The sequence below is a fragment of the Oncorhynchus tshawytscha genome, linkage group LG24 (genome assembly GCF_018296145.1).
Source record: "Oncorhynchus tshawytscha isolate Ot180627B linkage group LG24, Otsh_v2.0, whole genome shotgun sequence".
NCBI lineage: Eukaryota > Metazoa > Chordata > Actinopteri > Salmoniformes > Salmonidae > Oncorhynchus > Oncorhynchus tshawytscha.
The window spans coordinates 10685675-10708371 of record NC_056452.1 but is presented as its reverse complement, the minus strand read 5'-3'; the positions used below and the strand labels follow the sequence as shown (position 1 = coordinate 10708371).

Below are 22697 nucleotides of genomic sequence, written 5' to 3'. Positions count from 1 at the left end.
CTGCACTCTTTGAGAGAGGTAGTTAGCAAACCAGACCATAGACCCTCAGAGACACCAATACTCCTTAGCCGGCCCACAAGAACGGAATGGACTACTGTATCAAAAGCTTTGGCCAAATCAATAAAAATAGCAGCACAACATTGCTTAGAATCAAGGGCAATGGTGACATCATTGAGGATCTTTAAGGTTGCAGTGACATATTTAAACAGTGTTTCATCTGGGATGTTTCTCAGGTTTCCTCTCGAAGTTACAATCATGACAAGGCTGTAACCGTAACTCAGGAGCACGACAATCCATCAAATAAACATATATCTCAAATCAGTTGCTCTCTTTAGTTCAGAAAGCAGGACTTAAGTGTGGGTATCTCAACCTCGATTTTTGCCTTTCTTTCAGGCGTGCTGACAATGATAAATAACAAAGAACTGGTCCTGGTGCTGGAGTCTAGTTTAGTGGCAGTGCTGTAAACTCTAGGCCACATATCGCCCTGGTGATGACGATTCAAATCCTGTCAGTGCCACTTCAGTTATGTCTTTCTCTTTCTTTGAAGTTTTTCAATACATTTTAATATTTGTAGCTATCTTTTAACTTAAAAGCTGCAGTCAACTTGTGCAATACGTTAGGAGATAAAGCAGATCGCATTCTTCATTTCACCTGTCACATTATGAAGCTTACCGTAGTTCCCCAGAGCAGTTGATCCAGTCACCTTTGTTTGTAAATAACACAATGGGAGAAAGCTGGAGCTGGTGAGTCCATAGCGGTCGATACAATGCATTCGGAATGTATTCAGACCCCTTGACTTTTTGCACATTTTGTTGCATTACAGCCTTATTCTAAAATGTATTAAATTAAATGTTTTCCTCATTAATCTACACATAATATCCCATAATGACAAAGCGAAACAGTTTATTTTTGAATTTTTTTGCTCATTTATAAAAAAAAATCAAACACAGAAATACCTTATTTACATAAGTATTCAGACCCTTTGCTATGAGACTCGAAATTGAGCTCAGGTGCATCCTGTTTCCATTGATCATCCTTGAGATGTTTCTACAACTTGATTGGAGTCCACCTGAGGTAAATTCAATTGATTGGACGTGATTTGAAAAGGAACACATCTGTCTATATAAGGTCCCACAGTTGACAGTGCATGGCAGGGCAAGAACCAAGCCATGAGGGTGAAGAAATTGTCCATAGACATCCGAGACAGGATTGTGTCGAGGCACAGATTTGGGTAAGGGTATCAAAAAATGTCTGCACCCTTGAAGGTCCCCAAGAACACAGTGGCCTAAATGGAAGAAGTTTGGAACTACCAAGAATCTTCAGGGAGGTGACCAAGAACCCAATGGTTACTCTGATAGAGCTCCATAGTTCCTCTGTGAAGATGTGAGAACCTTCCAGAAGGACAACCATCTCTGCAGCACTCCACCAATCAGGCCTTTATGGTAGAGTGGCCAGGCATAAGCCACTCCTCAGTAAAAGGCACATGACAGCCCGCTTGGAGTTTGCCAAAAGGCACCTAAAGGACTCTCAGACCATGAGAAACAAGATTCTCTGGTCTGATGAAACCAAGATTGAACTCTTTGGCCTGAATGCCAAGCGCCATGTCTGGAGGAAACAGCATCATACTGTGGGGATGTTTTTCAGTGGCAGGGACTGGGAGTCTAGTCAGGATCGAGGGAAAGATGAACAGAGCAAAGTACAGAGAGATCCTTGATGAAAACCTTGATCCTTGATGAGATCCTTGATGAAAAGAATGGGAAACTCCCCAAATATAGGTGTGCCAAGCTTGTAGCGTCATACACAAGAAGACTCGAGGCTGTAATCGCTGTCAAAGGTGCTTCAGTTACTAACTAAAGGATCTGAATACTTATGTAAATGTCATATTTCAATTTTGTTTTGCAAAAATGTCTAAAAAACAGTTTTTGCTTTGACATTATGGGATATTGTGTGTAGACTGATGATGTGGAAAAAGTCAAGCGGTCTGAATACTTTCCAAAAGCACTGTATTTAGTGGCGGACATGAGACAATGAAGCTACACTCACTACTAAATGTTTGCTATCTGATATCTTACAATGGATTTCTGCCAGAGGTCAAAGAGCTCTGGATGAGTTATCTGTATTTGCCATTTTTTCCTTGTGCTTCCTACTAGAGTTTTTTCTCTCTGTTCTCCTCCCCTCGGCTCACTTTCGCTTGTAAATGTCCACTCAACGAAAATGACATTCGGTAGCTACTAGCTATCTTGTATAACTTTATAAACTGGATTTGCCTATCATTGCACCTAGTTTATGTTCGTTTTCGCTCATTAGCATTTAGCAAACAGAGTCTATATGATTTCGCTATTAGTTGGTTCTGATTTTGTTGGCATTCTGGTAATAGACGCCCATTGGGCTTTTCTTGCGTTTTTAGAACCCCCTTGTGTGCTATGCCGGTAATACCGTAAATCCAGGGATAAGATGTCAAATCTGGATACCGCCCAAGCCTACTTCTGATGTTCCTTTTGCATTGATCCCAATGCCCTGCTGTTCTGGAAGGAAAGAATGTGAGACACGCTGGGATGCCTGTAAGGTGCTTTTAGGTCAGGCCGTGTGGGTTGCAGTAACTTATCCTTGAACCTAAACTACAGGTAGGGTCAGAGTCAGAACAAGACCATGATGATGGTCAGGCTAGGGCCAGGAGCCCAGCGTAAAGAGCAGGGACAAGGCTAGAGCCAGGGTGCAAACTAGACCAGAACAAGGGCAAGAATCATACCAGGGTCAGGGCGAGAGACTGTGACAGATCTAGCGCAAGGGCAAGTGCTCCGGCTAAAAAAAGCAAACGGGCCAAGGCTAGGGTCGGGGGCAGGGATGACTCAGTCCACCACTGAAGATCTGAAGTGCCTAGTCATGAGCGATTAACCTAAATGTCGGTTTATTTTAGTTTTGTAAATAACTAATAGACCGGTGTCGGTTCAATTATTTGAATTCCACTTCGTGTGTTTATTTTCTGTGCCGTTTCTCTAGAGAGATTTCTCTCTGGGACATATTGTACAACTCACCATAATTAAGCGGGGTGTGGCCCAGCTGGGCTACAGCCTTCCCCTATGGAACAAGGGCAGGACTGACGGGCTGGTGCCCAACTGGAGGGCAGGCTGTGGGGAGTGAGAGAGGGATGAAAGGAGCTGTTGTCTGGGGGCCAAGTCCCCGCTGGTGGAGGATAAAGAAAGCATAAAGACAGAGGGATGACGAAAGAGGGACGGAGAATTTATCATGTTCTCAGAAACATCATTGACAGAGTCGCACACATATGGTCAGACACAGACACTGAGTGTCATACATTACATTTTCCCTCAATTAAAGATTGGGCTTGCTTCATTTAAACAAGGTTTGGGGCAATCTTACCAAGATGGAAGACAGTGTTAAGTTGATAAGCAGAATCACTGCTTGGCTGGAACAAAAGCCTGCATCCACCACACAGGTTACGAGGTTAAGATTTCCCACCCGATTTAAACCATCCATCCAAAATAAATGGTCGAAAACAGTAGCTAAAACAGAAAGGAAATATAAACTTGGGCCGAAAGTTTAGGGTAAGTATTTCCCTTCTACCATGTCATGGAGGTCACAGTACATATGGTGAGGTTTTGTTGTCGTCTTGTGATCAAAACAGCCTAACCATGTATTATGGCGCAGACCATAAATGTGACTTAATCTAAATATGTCTCTGAAGAAAAAGGAGTCAGTCACTCTATTTCGAGGGGGCCGTTGGGAGCTAGATGATGCGGTGGGCCGTTCTGACGAGCTCGAATGGCTGTGGCAAGCCGCCACTGTTTACATAGCGAACGACAGGATTTTTAATCTTACATGTCATTGAGATTCACTAAGGCCCAGGAGACAATAGGGGAACAAAACTTAAACGTAAGGCTTTTCTTTGTCTATAGACTGAAGAAGAGAGCATGAATTGAAGCGATGTCCCTCTGCCAATATTCAAGCAGGACAGATTCCATCCATGCCAAAATGGGTTACTAACTGTGGCCAGAGACCTGCTTAACTGAAGTATTTTTATTGTAAAGTGTTTCCAGCCCTGGTTATTGTTTTGTCTTTGTATACCGCATAACATATCCAAGAGGAGATGCTAGCTAAATAATAATACAGTATCAGGGTATGTGCAGGTTCCATGAAGTTGGATTTAAGACCTTTTTATGCCACTTGAAATGTAATTTAATACTAATTTTGAGGGCTGCGTGTTGTGGTGGCAGAATTTCCACAATAGTGTGCCACACAACTGCTAATTTTCCCCTCCAGAAATGAGCCCATGTTGGCAAAAAGTCATATTTTTTAGGGCTGGCTTTCACCAAGAGCTATAGCCTACATGGTTCATATTGTCAGGCAGGTGTGCTTTTTAGCAATGAGCATTCTCCTGTAGCCTAAAGGATGTAGTAGCATAGTGGCTAGGCTATAGATGGCTGAATCATGGGGTTGCCCATCTGCATTTGTTTAGGCTAATCATTAGCTAGATCACAAACACTAAGTGTTCCAAATTTTGGCTTCTATACCAATACTATACTGAACAAAAATGTCAAATGCAAAATGCAACAATTTCAATGATTTTACTGAGTTACCGTTCATATAAAGGAAATCAGTCAATTGAAATTAATTAATTAGGCCCTAATCTATGGACTTCACATGATGGGCAGGGGCGCAGCCAAGGGTTGGCCTGGGAGGGCATAGGCCCACCCACTGGGGAGCCAGGTTTAGGTAATCAGAATGAGTTTTTCCTCACAAAAGGGCTTTACAGAAATAGTCCTCAGTTTCATTAGCTGTCCGGGTGGCTGGAATCAGATTATCCCGTGGGTGAAGAAACCGGATGTGGAGGTCCTGGGCTGGCGTGGTTACACGTGGTCTGCGGTTGTGAGGTTGGTTGGACTTACTGCCAAATTCTCTAAAATGACATTGGAGGAGGCTTATGGTAGAAAAATGTACATTAAATTCTCAGTGGACATTCCTGCAGTCAGCATGCCAATTGCACACTCCCTCAAAACTTGAGGAATCTGTGGCATTGTTGTGTGACAGAACTGCACATTTTAGAGTGGTATTTTAATGTCCCCAGCACAACGTACAAACGTGTTTGATTCTATATATTTTTTCTATTTTTGGTACTTTTACCCCTTTTTAGTTCCAACCGCCATGTCTTTGTGAGACGCATAGTAGGTGAACGGATGATCTCCGCACGTGTGGTTCCCACCATGAAGCATGGAGGAGGAGGTGTGATGGTGCTTTACTGGTGACACTGTGATTTATTTAGAATTCAAGGCACACTTAACCAGCATGGCTACCACAGCATTCTGCAGCAATACGCCATCCCATCTGGTTTGTGCTTAATGGGACAATCATTTGTTTTTAAACAGGACAGTGACCCAAAACACACCTCCAGGCTGTGCAATGGCTATATGACCAAGGAGAGTGATGGAGTGCTGCATCAGATGACCTGGTCTCCAGAATCCCCCGACCTTAACCCAATTGAGATGGTTTGGGATGAGTTGGACCACAGAGTGAAGGAAAAGCAGCCAACAAGTGCTCAGTATATGTGGGACCTCATTCAAGATGGTTGGAAAACCATTCCAGGTGAAGCTGGTTGAGAGAATGCCAAGAGTGTGCAAAGCTGTCATCAAGGCAAAGGGTGGCTACTTTGAAGAATCTCAAGTATAAAATATATTTTGATTTGTTTAACACTTTTTTGGTTACTACATGATTCCATATGTGTTATTTCATATTTTTGATGTCTTCACTACTATTCTACAATGCAGAAAATAGTAAAAATAAAGAAAAACCCTGGAATGAGAAGGTGCGTCCAACCTTTTGAATAGTACTGTATGTAAATGTAATATTACATTTTTTTTATTTATTATAAATTAGCAAAAACTTCGAAAAACGTATTGCTTTGTCATTATGGGGTATTGTGAACGGATTGACGAGAGGTGGGGGGGGGCCTATTTTAATCCAATTTAGAATAAGCCTGTAACGTCACCAAATGTGGAAAAAGTCAAGGGTTCTGAATACTTTCTGAATTCACTGAATGTATATAATGGTGTGAAATGGACAGTCGTTCTGCCCCTGAACAGGCAGTTAACCCACTGTTCCTAGGCCGTCATTGAAAATAAGAATTTGTTCTTAACTGACTTGCCTAGTAAAATAAAGGTTAAAAGAAATTATATATATATGAATAGAAAAGCTGTGTAGAGCAAAGGAAAGGTGTTACAACAGTATATAAGGATGAGCCTTGATTAGATTACAGTATATACAGTTGAAGTCAGAAGTTTACATACACTTAGGTTGGAGTCATTAAAACTCATTTTCAACCACTCCACACATTTCTTGTTAACAAACTATAGTTTTGGCAAGTCATTTAGGACATCTACTTTGTGCATGACACAAGTCATTTTCCAACAATTGTTTACAGACAGATTATTATTTCACTTATAATTCACTGTATCACAATTACAGTGGGTCAGAAGATGACATACACTATGTTGACTGTGCCTTTAAACAGCTTGGAAAATTCCAGAAAATTATATAATGGCTTTAGAAGGTTCTGATAGGCTAATTGACATAATTTGAGTCAATTAGAGGTGTACCTGTGGATGTATTTCAAGGCCTACCTTCAAACTCAGTGCCTCTTTGCTTGACATCATGGGAAAATCAAAAGAAATCAGCCAAGACCTCAGAAAAAAAATTGTAGACCTCCGCAGGTCTGGTTTATCCTTGGGAGCAATTTCCAAATGCCTGAAGGTACCACGTTCATCTGAACAGACAATAGTACACAAGTATAAACCCCATGGGACCACGCATCCGTCATACCGCTCAGGAAGGAGACGCGTTCTGTCTCCTAGAGATGAACGTACTTTGGTGCGAAAACTGAAAATCAATCCCAGAACAACAGCAAAGGACCCTGTGAAGATGCTGGAGGAAACAGGTACAAAAGTATGTATATCCACAGTAAAATGAGTCCTATATCGACATAACCTGAAAGGCCGCTCAGCAAAGGAAGAAGCCACGGCTCCAAAACCGCCATAAAAAAGCGACTACGAATTGCAATTGCATATGGGGACCAAGATCGTACTTTTTGGAGAAATGTCTTCTGGTCTGATGAAACAAAAATAGAACTGTTTGGCCATAATGACCATTGTTATTTTGGGAGGAAAAAGGGGGAAGAACACCATCCCAACCATGAAGCACGGGGATGGCAGCATCATGTTGTGGGGGTGCTTTGCTGCAGGAGGGACGGTGCACTTCACAAAATAGATGGCATCATGAGGCAAGAAAATAATGTGGATATATTGAAGCAACATCTTAAGACATCAGTCAGGAAGTTAAAGCTTGGTCGCAAATGGGTCTTCCAAATGGACAATGACCCCAAGCATACTTCCAAAGTTGTGGCAAAATGGCTTAAGGACAACAAAGTTAAGGTATTGGAGTGGCCATCACAAAGCCCTGACCTCAATCCTATAGAACATTTGTGGGCAGAACTGAAAAAGCGTGTGCGAGCAAGGACTACAAATACACCAGCTCTGTCAGGAGGAATGGGCCAGAATACCCCCAACTTATTGTGGGAAGCTTTTGGAAGGTTACCCGAAATGTTTGACCGAAGTTAAACAATTTAAAGGCAATGCTAAAAAATACTAATTGAGTCTATGTAAACTTCTCACCCACTGGGAGTGTGGTGAAAGAAATAAAAGCTGAAATAAATCATTCTCTCTACTATTATTCTGACATTTCACATTCTTAAAATAAAGTGGTGCTCCTAACTGACCTAAGACAGGTAATTTTTACTGGAATTAAATGTTAGGAATTGTGGAAAAACTAAGTTTAAATGCAAATGGCTAAGGTGTATGTAAACTTCCGACTTCAACTGTACATGTGAAGTGGGTAAAACAGTATAGAAACATTATTAAAGTGACCAGTGTTCAATGACTATGTACATAGGGTAGCAGTCTCTAAGGTGCAGGGTAGAGAACCAGGTGGTAGCCGGCTAGTTACAGTAACTAAGGTTCAGGGCAAGGTACTGGGCAGAGGCAGGCTACTGGTGACTATTTATCAGTCGGATGGCCCGGAGATGGAATCTGTTTTTCAGTCTCTCGTCCCAGCTTTGATGCACCTGTACTGTCTCTCTAAGTAGCAGCATAATATAACGGAAACACTGTAGTCATGTCCATCACATTTTTTAAGACCTTCAAAAAACTGAATTTAAAGGGATACTTCGAGATTTTGCTAATGATGCCGTGTATCTACTTCCCTAGAGTAAGGAAGATAAGAGGTAGTTTCTCCAGCCAATGCCAACTAGTATTAGCTATGAGGTCCCCTTAGACTTCCAGTCATTGTGCTAACGCTAGTTAGCATTGGCTCGCGAAACTACCTCTAACTTCCTTCATACTGGACATACAGACATAAACATGGTACCCACTAGTTCACCTGAGTCTGGTGTCCTTAATCATCCCTTTAAGACCTTTTAAGACTTTTTAAGGGCACCCTGAGTATAGATAGAATAAAATAAGGCTGTTTTTTAAATCAATGGGAGATCAGGATAGTGCCTTTAGAAGTGTCCCGTGGCATTACTCTGTTTAGTTCTGAAGGCAAACCTGACTGAGAAGACATGTATTCACTGCAACCAGATTGACTAATTCTAATCAAGTGTCAAGTCCCTTCATCCTGGATCCCACTGCAGTGCAAAACAAACACACTTCTGGAAGCACTACTTGGAAAGGTACTTACTGTAATCGATTGAATATTGGTCTAAAATAATTCTAAAACTAAAAGTGGAGAAAAATATCAACATTGTGAGGGCATTATTACCTGTCTATTTCAGTTCTGGATGTCGGTCAATTGGGGAACTTCAAAGCCCAGATACCTGGAAACAGAGAACAAACAGGAATCATGATAGTCCTGATAGAAGGTAGGCTTATAACTGAACAGGTGTGTTACTGCACTGCAAATGTAGCCCTAGATGATATAGTGTGGATGTTGTAAGCCATAGTGATATTTTTGGTTGCATGTAAAAGCTTCATAAGTAGAATGCTCGAGAATCCAATTTTCTCCCATTCTCCCAAATATATCACTTTCTTGCAGCTACTCTCTCCCGTTCCCACTCTCTTGTTTAAATGCACAGGCCTACAGTTTTGGAAAGTGGAAATAAAGTGTGAGGAGGAAAAAGAATAGAAAAAGAAAAAAAAAGAGAGGACAGAGTCTTGCAACAGCCACATTTGAGAACTTTGCCTGTCGAGAGTCTATTGCTGCCATTCTACTGTTTCTCACTGTATCATCTCTCATTAACAGCATATCCACACAAGTTCATTTAACTGGAGGTGTTGTGAATGAATAAATATCTGCTGACTCTGTGTGTGGGTGTGTGTGTGTGTGTGTGTGTGTGTGTTACAAACTACTTTCAACAATGACATTTCCTTTGGGAAAGTGACTTATTGTCTAATCCATTTCAAAGTTTTGTTCCAAGACCTAGTAGGGTCTGAAATGCTTTGCCATTGTGTTTTAGCTAGCTATGAGTTGTTAGCTAACGTTAGTCATATTCATCACTGGTAATGTTAGGTATGTATAGGCTAGCTAAACAGATACAAGTCAGTCTTGATAAGATGAAATATATGCTACAGAAGTCAGAGAGCTACAGCACGCCAACTAACTAGCTACTGTAGCTTGATGTTAAGCAAAAAAGTTATAAATCAAAACTTATGCGGGAATCAGACCCGGGTCAGGGCGAGACTGTGACAGATCTAGCGCAAGCTAACATCATTAATTCCGAGCTGCACAAAATGTCACCAAACAATATCAGAAAGCTAGCTAGCTAGCAAGCAAGCAAACATTTAAAATGTTGTCAAAGTAACGTTAGTTAGCTAGCTGGCTTGAAAGCCGTCTTAAAAAGTCTTACCTTGTGCAAAAGTCAACTTGGCTTTAACAAATATGATTGAGGAACTCCGATTTACTGTCATATTTTGGTTTTCAACAAAGTCCCACTTACAACCAAATGTCTTCTTAACATCAAGTTGATTAAATCAATTGCTATATTCGAACAACTAGCTATTTAAATGTTTTTAAAAAACGCGGGATTTCCTGCTGGGTGGATAGAAACTCTGTCCCAAAATACTCGCACGTTGGTTATTTTTCTTTTCCAGCTTCAAAGCATTGCTCCACATCTGGCTCACGTTGGGAAAGCATGCTACTGGCTAAACAGCTGGCTACATTCTGATTCCCCACGACTGTCCGTGCGTCTTCGAACGGCTTAAGTGTTTCTCTTCAAACAAATCAAGATTTGTGCCGTCAACGTATAACAAGCAAGTGACATGTAGTCACACTGTTTATATTTCACAAAGTTTATATTTCAATTACAAATTGTCGACGTTTTCAAAAGGAGCAATCGTGACCAATGCCTCCGAGAGCACCGGAGACGAATGAACTGAAAAGCGGAGCAGTGCGGGCAGACACTTCAGTTGCAGAAACCCCTCACCAACTTTACCTATTCACATTGTACTGCACTCACTGGCCCAGTCTACGATTACTCTATCCGAGCAGCTAACAGTACTAGCCTAAAATCTCACTTCATGTAGGCTACAGTAGTCAGAGTACATAGTCTTGTGAAAGATTCGAGTTGAGTAGGCTATAGTATGTGCATTTTACATTTAATTTACAAATTGTTTTTCAAAAAAAAAAAAAAAAAAAAAAAAAAAAAAAAATATATATATATATATATATATATATATATATATATATATATATATATATATATATATATACTTATATATAGCCATTGTCTTGCACTTGTATGGTGCCAAACTTAAGTTATTTGTGAGAGCAAATGTCTTACCTCTGACTCTGAAGAGACATTTTTTTCAAGTCTTCATATACTAGCCCAAACAACTATCTCTCCCCCTACTGTATTTATTTATTTAGCTCCTTTGCACCCCATTATTTCTATCTCTACTTTGCACATTCTTCCACTGCAAATCTACCATTCCAGTGTTTTACTTGCTATATTGTATTTACTTTGCCACCATGGACTTTTCTTTGCCTTTACCTCCCTTATCTCACCTCATTTGCTCACATTGTATATAGACTTATTTTTCTACTGTATTACTGACTGTATGTTTGTTTTACTCCATGTGTAACTCAGTGTTGTTGTATGTGTCGAACTGCTTTGCTTTATCTTGGCCAGGTCGCAATTGTAAATGAGAACTTGTTCTCAACTTGCCTACCTGGTTAAATAAAGGTGAAATAATATATATATTTTATTTTAAATATACCAGAACAAAGATTAAGGTTGGCTAGACCATGGCTTGACTAGTTTACAGTAATTTTACATCAATGCAGGTTATTGTAAAAGAGAGGGAGAGGGGAGGAGGAAGAGGGCAGGGTGTGGCAAAACCCAACATCTCTGCATGATGCCCGTGCTGTGCTTATTGTGACTAGCTTCAACAAAGTTTCTGACTTGGATCTACCTAAATTCGTATTATTTCCTACCATACTTAACTAAGCCAGAATCAGGTGTGGTGCTTGGTTGGAACAAAACCGTGCATTAGGCTATACACGCCTGTGGCATTTCCAGACCAGGGTTTATTGATCCTACCAATCACCTCAACACCCAGTTGAGCGTGGACAGGTCTGTCTGTGAAATCGAGAATTCTACTCTCAATGGTTCCCCTGATAAATTATACATGTAAATAAAACACAGAAGCTTCAGGAACAGACTTTAAGACGCTAGTTTAAAAAAAAAAGATGGTTTCAGTTGTAACATTATAATCTCTTAAAAACAAAGTTCACCTGGCCATACTCATAGTTCAATACATCTGTAAAATACAAGAGGACAAGTAAATTAAAGTGCTGAGTTCGACTCCTCACAAGTCCCCAACTACCAGCTTCATTAAATAGTACCCGCAAAACACCAGTCGCAATGTCAACAGCGAAGAGGCAACTCCGGGATGCTGGCCTTCTAGGCAGAGTTCCTCTGTCCAGTGTCTGTGTTCTTTTGTCCACCTTAATCTTTTCTTTGTATTGGCCAGTCTGAGATGTGGCTTTTTCTGTTGAGGACTTTAGAGGCGTCTGTTTCTCAGACCAGACACTCTAATGTACTTGTCCTCTTGCTCAGTTGTGCACCGGGGCCTCCCACTCCTCTTTCTATTGTACGAGCATTGTACGAGATCTTCAGTTTCTTAGCAATTTCTCGCATAGAATAGCCTTCATTACTCAGAACAAGAATAGACTGACGAGTTTCAGAAGAAAGTTATTTGTTTCTGGCAATTTTGAGCCTGTAATCAAACCCACAAATGCTGATGCTCCAGATACTCAACTAGTCTAAAGAAGGCCAGTTTAATTGCTTCTTTAATCAGTACAACAGTTTTCAGCTGTGCTAACATAATTGCAAAAGGGTTTTTAATGATCAATTAGCCTTTTACAATTAGAAACTTGGACTAGCTAACACAACGTGCCATTGGAACACAGGAGTGATGGTTGCTGATAATGGGCCTTTGTACGCCTATGTAGATATTCCATTCAAAATCCGCCATTTACAGCTACAATAATAATTTCCTACATTAACATTACATGTCTACACTGTATTTCTGATCAATTTATGTTATTTTAATGGACAAAAAAATGTGCTTTTCTTTCAAAAACAAGGACATTTCTAAGTGACCCCAAACTTTTGAATGGTAGTGTGTGTATTTGACCCAAGTCTGGTCAGGGTTGCCTAACATCAGCATCAATCATTTCCTGAAAAAAACATGTGGCACTATAACAAATACAAGGATTTAGTGAGCTGATTCAAATGTACAACCTTATTACACTATCGTTTCCACATTTCCTCTCAATTCCACCAGAAATTGGAGAAGTGACTTCAAATCAGACATGAGAGGAGCATATTGTCTCAATCGTATCTCTGGCTCACACACCTTGACGTGGTTGTAGATGGACTACTGCTGCCAACAGAACAGAGTCCATATTAGGAACACTCTGTAGAACCAATTGGCTTCACCTCTGGCCAACCCAGTGCCTACAGGCATCAAAGAGGTAGACAAATTAATCGAATGCAAAAGGGAAACACTTTTGGTCTAATCAGCCTGATAGTGTTTTGGCAAAGGAAGCACAAGGTTCTAATTCAAAGTGACCTCTTAAAATGCCATAGTCCCTTAACTGAGTTATCTTTCACCTCGGGAGGAGTAATTGAATGTAGCAAAATCAATGGGGTTACCCACAATCACCAGATAACATTGGCTTGTAAAGTGCTTTGACAAGTGGGATTCCGTTAGTGTAGTGAAGGGATATGGCGTATTAGATTGAGAATTGACTGTGCTCCTTATACCTAGATATTGACAGTGGAGGAAAGGGAGGAGCTGGGTGATCTTGTTGAAGGTCGAGATCCAACAGAGTCAATTTGTCATTGTTTTTGATGCGCTTAACGCTAACCAGATTTCCCTCTCTTATACACTTATGCGCCTAGGTCATTGACAATTGAATTTAGCGGCATGTCTTATTATTCTGCCAATTTGACAGTAATAGACACAGAAAATATTAGCTCAATAGCAATTTCAGGGTCCCGATGCCCGCTTAAAATGAAAGACCATTTTAGTTACGGTCTCGGTGCTATGAGTTAAGGCTCACTGACAATATATGCTCATGTCCATATAGTCAATAACCATCCATAGTCTTTCTGAGAGCCAGTCAGAGACAGCTCACATAGGGGAGAGGGAGTTAAGTTGTGCCAAAGGGATGGTTGAGCCACCCCTTGTTTCTAGAAAACCAGAAACAAAATGAATCATTTGACCAAATATTTCAGAAAAGGTTATTCTTTCATGGAGTTTGTGAAGAAAGAAGCCACATGGAAAAAGTGGTAAGCAAGTTAGGTCCAAAAAAAAAACAGATTTTCACAGAGTCAAATTCATTTTCTTGCTTTTTAGGTTTCGTGATGCTTGTAGCTAAACCAAAGTAGATCATTTTAATACTGTTTTATACATCCGTTTGGGTCTCTATAAGCTACAACATGAGGTCCTAAACCCAGCATGAAATGGCATCCCTGTAGATGTGGGCTAATATTATCAAAATTATTGCTTTGGGGCTCAACATACACTATACAAATGATGATTACATTTTGTCAGTAATATGCATAGTATTTTGCCAATTTGTCATCCATATGAACTCAATCTTTTTTTTCTCCGAAGGCAGTGGTGATAATATTTTATTCGGTTCATAAATGTGTAGATGTGGAACATCTTACCCCAAGGCAGCTCAACTTACCCTGTCCATATGCTCCATTTACCCCATACCCAGGGTAAGTTGTGCCAAGAAACTATTTTGTTTGGACAATGTATGTTTTCAAAACTGTTATGTTTACATGAATTCTGATTAATTCCAGGGATACACAAAATCCCAAAATATATGTTGATATCTTTGTTAGAAAGAATACTAAATCTCCATTGACGTAGTGATGCTGAATGTAAAAAAAAATGAGAGAGAGAGAGAGAGAGAGGCAAAGAGAGAGAGAGAGAGAGTGAGGCAAAGAGAGAGAGGGGGGAGAGAGAGGAAGAAAGCATAAACAGAGATATGACCGTCTAAAATTCAGTGGAAGGAAAAGTCCTTATTATAGTGTGTGTGTGTGTGTGTGTGTGTGTGTTTGCGCCCGTTAGTGTGTGCATAAATGCACGTGTGTGTGTGTGTGCTTGTGTGAGCACATGTGTGTGTGTGTGCTGAGTCAACTGGTTACTTGGCTGAGTTTCAGCAGCATCTCAACTCACTTCAGTGTGAGTAAAGTGACACGGACAACCACAAACACCAGATGTCATCTACATCACTAACAAAAGGCTTCAGGCCTTTTCTGCCATATTCAGACAAACCAATGCTATAGCATGTGATCAGCAATACTGTTGACCCAAACCCTAGTCTCTCGTGACAGACTGTTAAACATTTGGTTTCTTGGTTACGAGATAAACAGGACGCCTTTTACAGGTAACTTGAAAGTAACTGTGTGATAACACATCAACCCTTTTGAGTACAAAAAAAAACGATGTTGATTTATTTATGATATACCTGTAGTAGTGTGTGTGCGTTTGATGCAGTCACATTGCGCAGATTAACAGATTTTACAATGCCTGCAGAACAATTTGACATCTCAGGAACAACATCCATATGATATAGCAATCTTTTGACGAACTGGAACGCCACCATTGACTTCTGACAGTCGATTCGATTCCATTTCCCTTACGTTAGCGTTCATCCTCTAGTACTGTATTGTAGTCTACGTTCAGTCGTTTGGCAGAAAGATATTCAACTGGCGCCACCTTGTGGAAATAAGACCTATATGTATGGGTATGCTTATTGAGCCCATGGTATCAAACTTTGCAAACACATCATTATTTCCAAGACGGTGTACATGGCTATCGGTGAAGTCCAAAAATGGTGCGCATGACGCTTCTGTTTCTTGCATAAGGAAGACAATCTTTTACAAGGATATTTGAGTGGATAAATAGTGGATAGTTAAGTGGAGGTGGGACATGTTTTAATTGGCATGCTGTTTCAAATAAAAAAATATTGTTTCAATTGTTGACACATTCCAAAGCAAGGGAGTTACAATTGGTCATACGGTGTCAACATTTCAACTACATTCATCAAATATATAATCGACTCATTCTCTATTAGGTTTCCTATTCAAGACTTGATGCAGTGAACACAGCTGAAAATAAATCTGGAAAACCTGCTCAGTTTGTTGATGGCTTTATATTCCTGTTACTATTACAATGGTACATTACACACATGGTCTCATTGATTTCTAGATGAAAGACAAACAGGCTAAAACATGAAGTACGCAGCATAACGTCTCTTAAAGTTGAACAGTGAGGATCAGTCAGTTCAGTATTGCAGGAGGACTAATGCCGGTCAAAACAAGAAGGACATTTCTCAAGCCGTCAAACCAGAACACACAAACACACACAGGCGTCATTTTCAAGAGAAATTCATATATTAGCCAAGAGGAGCACCCAAAACACTGGCCATTCTGGTTTAAGTGGGGCTTTAACATGTGTAACACATTTCAGTGAAAGTTGAGGTGAGATTATATAGTGAAAACGGCCCATAGGTGCGGGACGCATTGGGGATATGAGTTTCACAGTATTACACTTCCTCTCGTTCTCTTCACTTAACCCTATACTGTGAACATAAAGCCAGTTATTGCACAAAACTCAAACAAGGATATTCTTCTATGCCAAGCTTAATGTCTGGATTGCAGTTACAGGTCAAGTTACAGGTCAATTATGTATTATCTAGTGATCACAGAATTAGTACAACAACACCACCATCCTCAGCATAGTGTATTACATATTCAACTGATAACTAAAGTGAAGTCCCACTATGGCTCTCACCAAACCACTAAAATACTTTAATCTCTTTTCAGTATCATACTCCAACATTTCAAAATAGTCTGACAGAGCAAATCAATGATCTCCAATGTGATTTACTGATCATATGCTGATCATGGGTCACAGCAATGTAGCTGATATGCAACTAATACATGCATTAAACACTATTTGTATCAGCAGGTATTCCTGCTCCATTACAGAATGCTCTATACATCGTTCATTGCTCCCTGAGAGACCAAGCTACAGACAGGATCTATTGAGGCCTGTGCGTTATCCTGGTTGTCAAATCTGTTTCTACTCGCCAACTTCTTTCGCAACCATCCGGAACATGGAGGCTTAAGGCAACCAGAGCTGGATCAATTACATACAGTAGCTTGAAGACCTTCAAATACTTGAGGACGACCGATGCTTGAAAGTATTTGAGGTGCGCTTTATTCACCTTGATTTGAAGTTCACACTTTTGGGACTATTCCATTAGTTCCATTGTCCCGGACATACCAAATCAAGCGCAGCACAAGTTTTTGAACGTATTTGACCTATGAGTAGGCTTATGGTTGGATGAGAGATTATATTGTTACAACGGAGACAAATTTAAGTGCTGTAACACTGATTCATAATTTGTCAAAGGTACTTTCTTTGATGACATTAACACATCAACATGCAGGTTCGTTCATTTTCAAGGAAGCCTTTTGGATTTTTGTTTGTTTGTTGCATCAGGGTCAAAGTTACAAACACTCCAACCCATGGCCATTTGTTCACAGTGATTTACAGTGACTTTGAGCACACACTTGTCTTATATAGGGTTCAAATTACATAGACATGCACATAGACTCAGTATGTGAGGTTGCACTGAAATAGTGTGCTGGACCAAGGTAGTATTTCTATCACTGGAGGAGATGTTCATATTTGAATGCTTACGGGAATGCCCTGGTGTCTTATGGTAGAACCCACCACCATCTCCAGGCATCCCCTATAATTCGATAACAAGTCTCCAATAACCATTTTTGGAGGACATTAGTTGATTCTCTGCCTTTTTTGGTGGTAGATAGCAACCCAGACATAGAGTGTTGTTGACTCAATTAGTTAATAGTCTCCCCTGTCAAGTCTCAGAGCTCAATGAAAGAGTTAACACTGGAGATGGGGGTGTTCAAGGAAGGCCAATGGGTTCAAATGTCTGAGGAGACCATGAAAGTTATAGCAAGGGGGGAGGGATTGAGACACTCCAATGTCAATAGAATGACAGACATGGGACCACACACAGATTCCAATGTCTCAAGTGTTTCATAGGTTTCTCACAATGTGAGGGTGCACTGTACAAAGAGGTGCAGCGCGGGTGCACGGGCTTCACTTTGCATCTCAAGTCGGTGTACATTGCCCTTGTATATTAGGTGTCAGCGAGTGTGTGCCAGAGCGTCAGTGGCGTCTATCTCTGTGTCATTCTATCCCAAGCCTTGTCCTGGAGAGCCACGGTGTTGGCTTTGTTACCAGACACTACTAGAGCATATGATTCCATTAGTCAACTTATGTCAACCAGTCATCACTTACTTTATTAGCAGAATGAGGCGTGTTAAAGGCTGGGCCGGGACAAAACAATGCTCACACTCCTGGACCATGTAAAGAACATGGATTGTGTCTAAATATGCATACTAGCGTACTACATACTTAAACTGCATACTGATTTCGACGTCTGATCTATTCGAATTCACCATATTTTTTCCCGACTCACATGTTTGGAAACAGAGGATAATCAGATAAATTGATGCGTTGTACCAAAATGAACGAATGGCCGGAGTCAACGCAATCGCGTATTAGATGACGAATTCAGAGTATTATGTTTGAAATTTCACATACTATAACACTTTTTTTTGGCATACTATTTAGTACGCTAGTATGGGCATTTGGACACGGTCAATGTCTTCAACCCAATAGTTACCAACCCTGATCTCGAAAAGCTAGAGTGTGCAGAGAGGCTTTTTTTATCCCAAGCCAACAACACATCTTATTTCAATAATGATCTACGCATCGTGATTGATTAAGCCTTACTATAAGACATTATAAAGGCTCATATATGCTTATAACAACTTATAAAGCACTATACCTGCAGGATGTTTTAGAACTGGGGTAGAACAAAAACCCACACATATTGCAGCCAGCAGTGGGAAGATTAGAACCCTTGTATCCCAAGGTGCAAATGACACATTGACTTCTGGAGGTGTCATACAAAGTAGTGGACTGGACCAACATTAATATTCTTAATGCCTACAGAGATGGGACTGTTAACCCAAAATTAATATTCTTAAAGCTTACAGAGATGGTACTGTTAACCGAAATGTATATTCTTAATGCTTACGGAAGTACTGCTAACCAAAAGGTGAAGACTATGCACACTGCAATCACACTGAAGTACTGTATCCTTCCTTATCATCAAAAATGCTTACGTGTGCTTTATTGATAATGTTTTGACTCTTAGGTCTACCTTCGGTCAAAACGTTGTCAATAAAGCACAATGGGAGCATAATTTGCAATAAGTCAAGTCTTCTTTAGTCTTTTACAAACATATTCTTGGATCTCAAGCACCTGCTTAAAAACACTGGACATGCCTAATGTCATTTTCCTCCTACTCTTTAATACTTTTAACAATAACTTTTGGGGGTGCCCTAATCTGTTCATTCCTACCCTGCTTCTGTGTGCTATACCTGGTCCCAGATTTGTTTGTACTGACAGCACACAATCTGGTACCTGTCTAGCTGCAGTGTCCTTTCTCCATCTCATCTCTCCTCCTCCAGCCTGTTCAGGCAGTCCACCACGTCCTGCCCGCTGGCCCAGGGCACCACGCTGACCTTAAGGCCCTCGGTCCCAGCGTCCTGCATCTCCTGCAGCAGCCGGTGCATGGGAAAGTGCCTCCTGGGGAAGGCCGTGTCGCGGGGCCCCAGGGCCAGCATGGGGCAAATGTCGTTGGCCCCGTCCCCCACGTAGAACACCCTCTGGAAGGGGCAGCCGCCGCGCTCCTGCTGCCGCCGCGCCAGGTACCCGCGTACGATCACCTGCTTGCACATGTTATCGGGGCAGCGCTGGCAGTCGTGGGCGTGGAAGGGCAGGAGCACCAGGCGCCCCTGAGCGTCAAAGCTGGCCGGGTTGGTGAAGATCCTGTGGAAGAGGTGGCGAGCCCCAGCCCTCTCCAGCCATGCCTCAATGAAGTACATGTTTGCGTCGGAGACCACCACCAACTCAAAGTCCTGCTTGCGGGACTGGAGGTACTGGAAGAGAGTGAGAAGGCCGGGTGTGGGGGGGATTTGCTCGACCTTGGAGCGAATGGAGTCCTCAGTGACGCCCTGCTCAGCCATGTAGGCCAGGATGCGCTGCATTTGCTCGTTGTAGTAGCCCTCGCGGTATGAGTGTCTCAGCCAATCGGGGAGCTGCTGGCCCGGGGCGGCGCGCACCACTGCATCGTCGCTGCTCTCGTTGACGATAGTCTCGTCGAAGTCGAAGAGAACCAGGAAGCGTTTGGGAGGGGACGGGACTGGGGCCGTGGAAGGGACAGATGAGGCAGCCATGTTTGGGGAGCGGTGGAGCGGTGGCTCGCCCACACCTGAGGAAGACAAGAGGACAGGGGGATGAAAGAGACGGTTGAACAAAGTGAGTCATGCCAGTGTTTACCATGGTGGTCAAAACCTACTAGTGGCTTCCTTTTGAGTTGTGACTTAAGACTGTGACCTAGCTAAAAAATATTGCCCCGGTGTACTATAGGCCAATAGTACTGTACATTTTGTGAACCACTGTGGTGTGCTTTTGGCTGACATCTTGAATCCTGAATGTGAAAAATTGTCTTATCACCCTCTGCCATCATGTCATGTCATTGCTGGTATGCCTCTGGTCCAGACTCCACAAGTAAAAAGTACTAGTACCACATTATGGGTCGATGCGTTGCACAGACCTTGATTAAACCTGTTCTTAAATCTGTGACTGAAAAGACCTTTCCATGGAGACTTTCCATTGAGCAAGCTTAATGAGCTTTAAATTGCAACAACGTAAGGTGGCGGAAATGGGGAGAAATCACAACCAGCCCAGACTAAGTCCTTAGGACTGGACTTTGGGATTCAAGAGTTACTACAGGAGGAAAGGAAGAGATGTGGAGTTGAGATAAGAAAATGGGTCTGAGATACGAATGGAATGTATCGAAGAGAAAAACAACAAGGAGCACATTCACATGCAGTTTATGGCAAGTGTGGAAAAATGTAGCCTCCCAGTTGTTTTGAAAGATATCACTTGAATTACTAAGCTATAGTGCAATAAAAATAATATCTGCACAACTTTATCATTAAACAGCACACTAGGCCTACACTTGGCAATATTCCAATGCTGAACATCTCCACATTCATTCAATAGATTAACACGGAGCCCCCTAGGATACAGCCCACAGAATAAACCTTGGAATGATGCCATTTTGACATAAGAGCTAGGCTTCAAGCAGGCACAAGGCACTACTGTTGCAGTCTTGCTGTGACTGGAGTGGGGAAAGAGGGCGGGGCCACAAGGATATTACATCACACTGCATATCTTGACCATAAGTGGACCATCGCTGAGCAGTCAATTGGTTCAATATTCCCTAGTGTCCCAAGTGTTCCTAAAATCAATCATAGTAACAACTAAATAATAGGTCTAAGTAACCTAAGAAATAGTCGTGATAAAATGATACGGTCTTAGTAAATGTTGCAACCTATTGAAATGGCATATCGGCTGCTGCTGTTTGTTGATTTAAAGTAACAGCTTTGTTAGTTTGCATGGTTGGATTTTATAGGCCTATGCAATGGTGCCTATATGCATTTTAAACCCAGACCGTTACAACATAAAACTCTTACGTGAACAAATCGCCCGATCAGCAAAGCAGAAGTGCAACTGCAGATTAAATAATTAAAGTGTAAAGAGCAGCGCAGTGCTGCAACATTTGCGCATTGCAATCCCAAAAGAAAAACAAAACGTCCTGCCCATTTTGGAAGAACAGTGTTAGATTATGGGCTATTCCCAGGCCGATCAAAGACACTTTGCTGATACAGCCTGCGTAAAATCAAATACAGATCTAATTTGACACATGCAAATAGAACTGTTCCAACGCACCTCATCAGATGACTGATAAACGCTGATTTCCATTCCCACACGGGTCCCTTTATTTATAGTACATATCCACTGACTAAGCTGTCTAAATATACACTCGAACAGCTATTATTAATGCGACTAAAGGTTACCCTTGAAGGTCCGTAGCGCAGCCCACTCCACTGTCCGATTTGGGTACATTGACCGTACATTTTTGGGGTTTGCGTGCCAGGGGATCAAAAGACAAAATCAATATTAAGCAGAACAGAGAGAATAAATTGACGATATTATGACATCAAATAATTATACCGGTGAACATGTGTTTTCAAATGGTCAGCTCTGTGCCCCTCGTCCTGAGTGGTTGGTGGTGCCCGGCTACCGCATTCTTGTGTCGGCGACGGGACATTTGCTTCGCCTCGCCGGGTAGCGGGGGCAGATGAATTAAATGCATTCCAACTCCCCCACCATGGGCGTCAAAACCAAGGAGAGCGACAGCCGCGATGACGTCCAACTGCGTTCCAGTGACGCGACAACATAGGAGGCGGCTACACTGTTTACGTGCGTAGATTAGGCTACGCGCTTATCAGCCATGTACTGACACAGGGTATAACACTCTTTGTATAATAGAATAGAATAGACCTAAATTATCTCATTGGTGGGTGCTTATATTTGTCCTATGTATGTGGGAACTGGATTATTTTTTTATTTTTTGCATATCCCAACTCCCCATGAGACACCCTTGGAGAGTGGGGCCATTACCAGGCTCTGCCATTATCAAAGGCAACCCCGGTGAAATTAGGTTTAAATGCCTTGCTCAAGGGCACATTGGCAGATTTTTCACATTTTGGCGACCTTTTAGTTACTGGCCCAACGCTCGAACCTTTAGGCTTTCTGCCGCGCTAGTGATATTGCTGAAGAAAAACACCATATGAGAAAATGTGTCAATAAAGCATAGTAGACCGCTGTAGCCTACTGATGTATGGTAGAAGTATTTAAAAACGATTCAATGGTAGTTCATTGCATTTGTGTAGAGTTGGAACACAGCGTGCCTATGTTTGTTCATGTATGTGCAACACTCGTGACCTACACACATTATCATGGTAACAGTACCCATGTGGGCCACAGTAATCTGTTTTATAGATCTCCTGTATCTTCTGTTCTCAGCCATCGAAGTGGTGGAACATAGTGCCATTGTACAAGCTCTGCCAACAACTCCACTGAGTGCTGGTC

At 41.6% G+C, this 22697-nt stretch overlaps 2 protein-coding genes across 5 annotated transcripts in view; both read right to left on the bottom strand.

The window, feature by feature from the left end:
- Positions 1–10514, bottom strand: part of LOC112223760 (gap junction gamma-1 protein) — a 45534-nt gene extending 35020 nt beyond the window's left edge. The window contains exons 1-2 of the mRNA XM_024386943.2: positions 9908–10514; positions 8824–8878 (exon numbers count right to left, since the gene is read on the bottom strand). The gene's annotated coding sequence lies outside the window, so the exon portion shown is untranslated. The remainder of the gene's footprint in view (positions 1–8823; positions 8879–9907) is intronic.
- A 4989-nt stretch (positions 10515–15503) lies between these two features.
- Positions 15504–21974, bottom strand: LOC112223761 (probable phosphatase phospho1). Of its 4 annotated transcripts, XM_024386945.2 has the most exons (3): positions 21777–21974; positions 21620–21649; positions 15504–19965 (listed from the first exon to the last, which is right to left on the bottom strand). In XM_024386945.2, exons 1-3 carry the CDS (start codon positions 21784–21786, stop codon positions 19145–19147), a joined length of 861 nt encoding a protein of 286 aa, XP_024242713.1. In that variant the 5' UTR covers positions 21787–21974; the 3' UTR covers positions 15504–19144. The 4 variants fall into 4 exon arrangements, with proteins under 4 accessions (XP_024242713.1, XP_024242714.1, XP_024242712.1 ...); XM_024386946.2 differs by lacking the exon at positions 21620–21649 and having other exon boundaries at positions 21777–21971; XM_024386944.1 differs by lacking the exon at positions 21777–21974 and having other exon boundaries at positions 21620–21770.
- Positions 21975–22697: the final 723 nt, after the last annotated feature.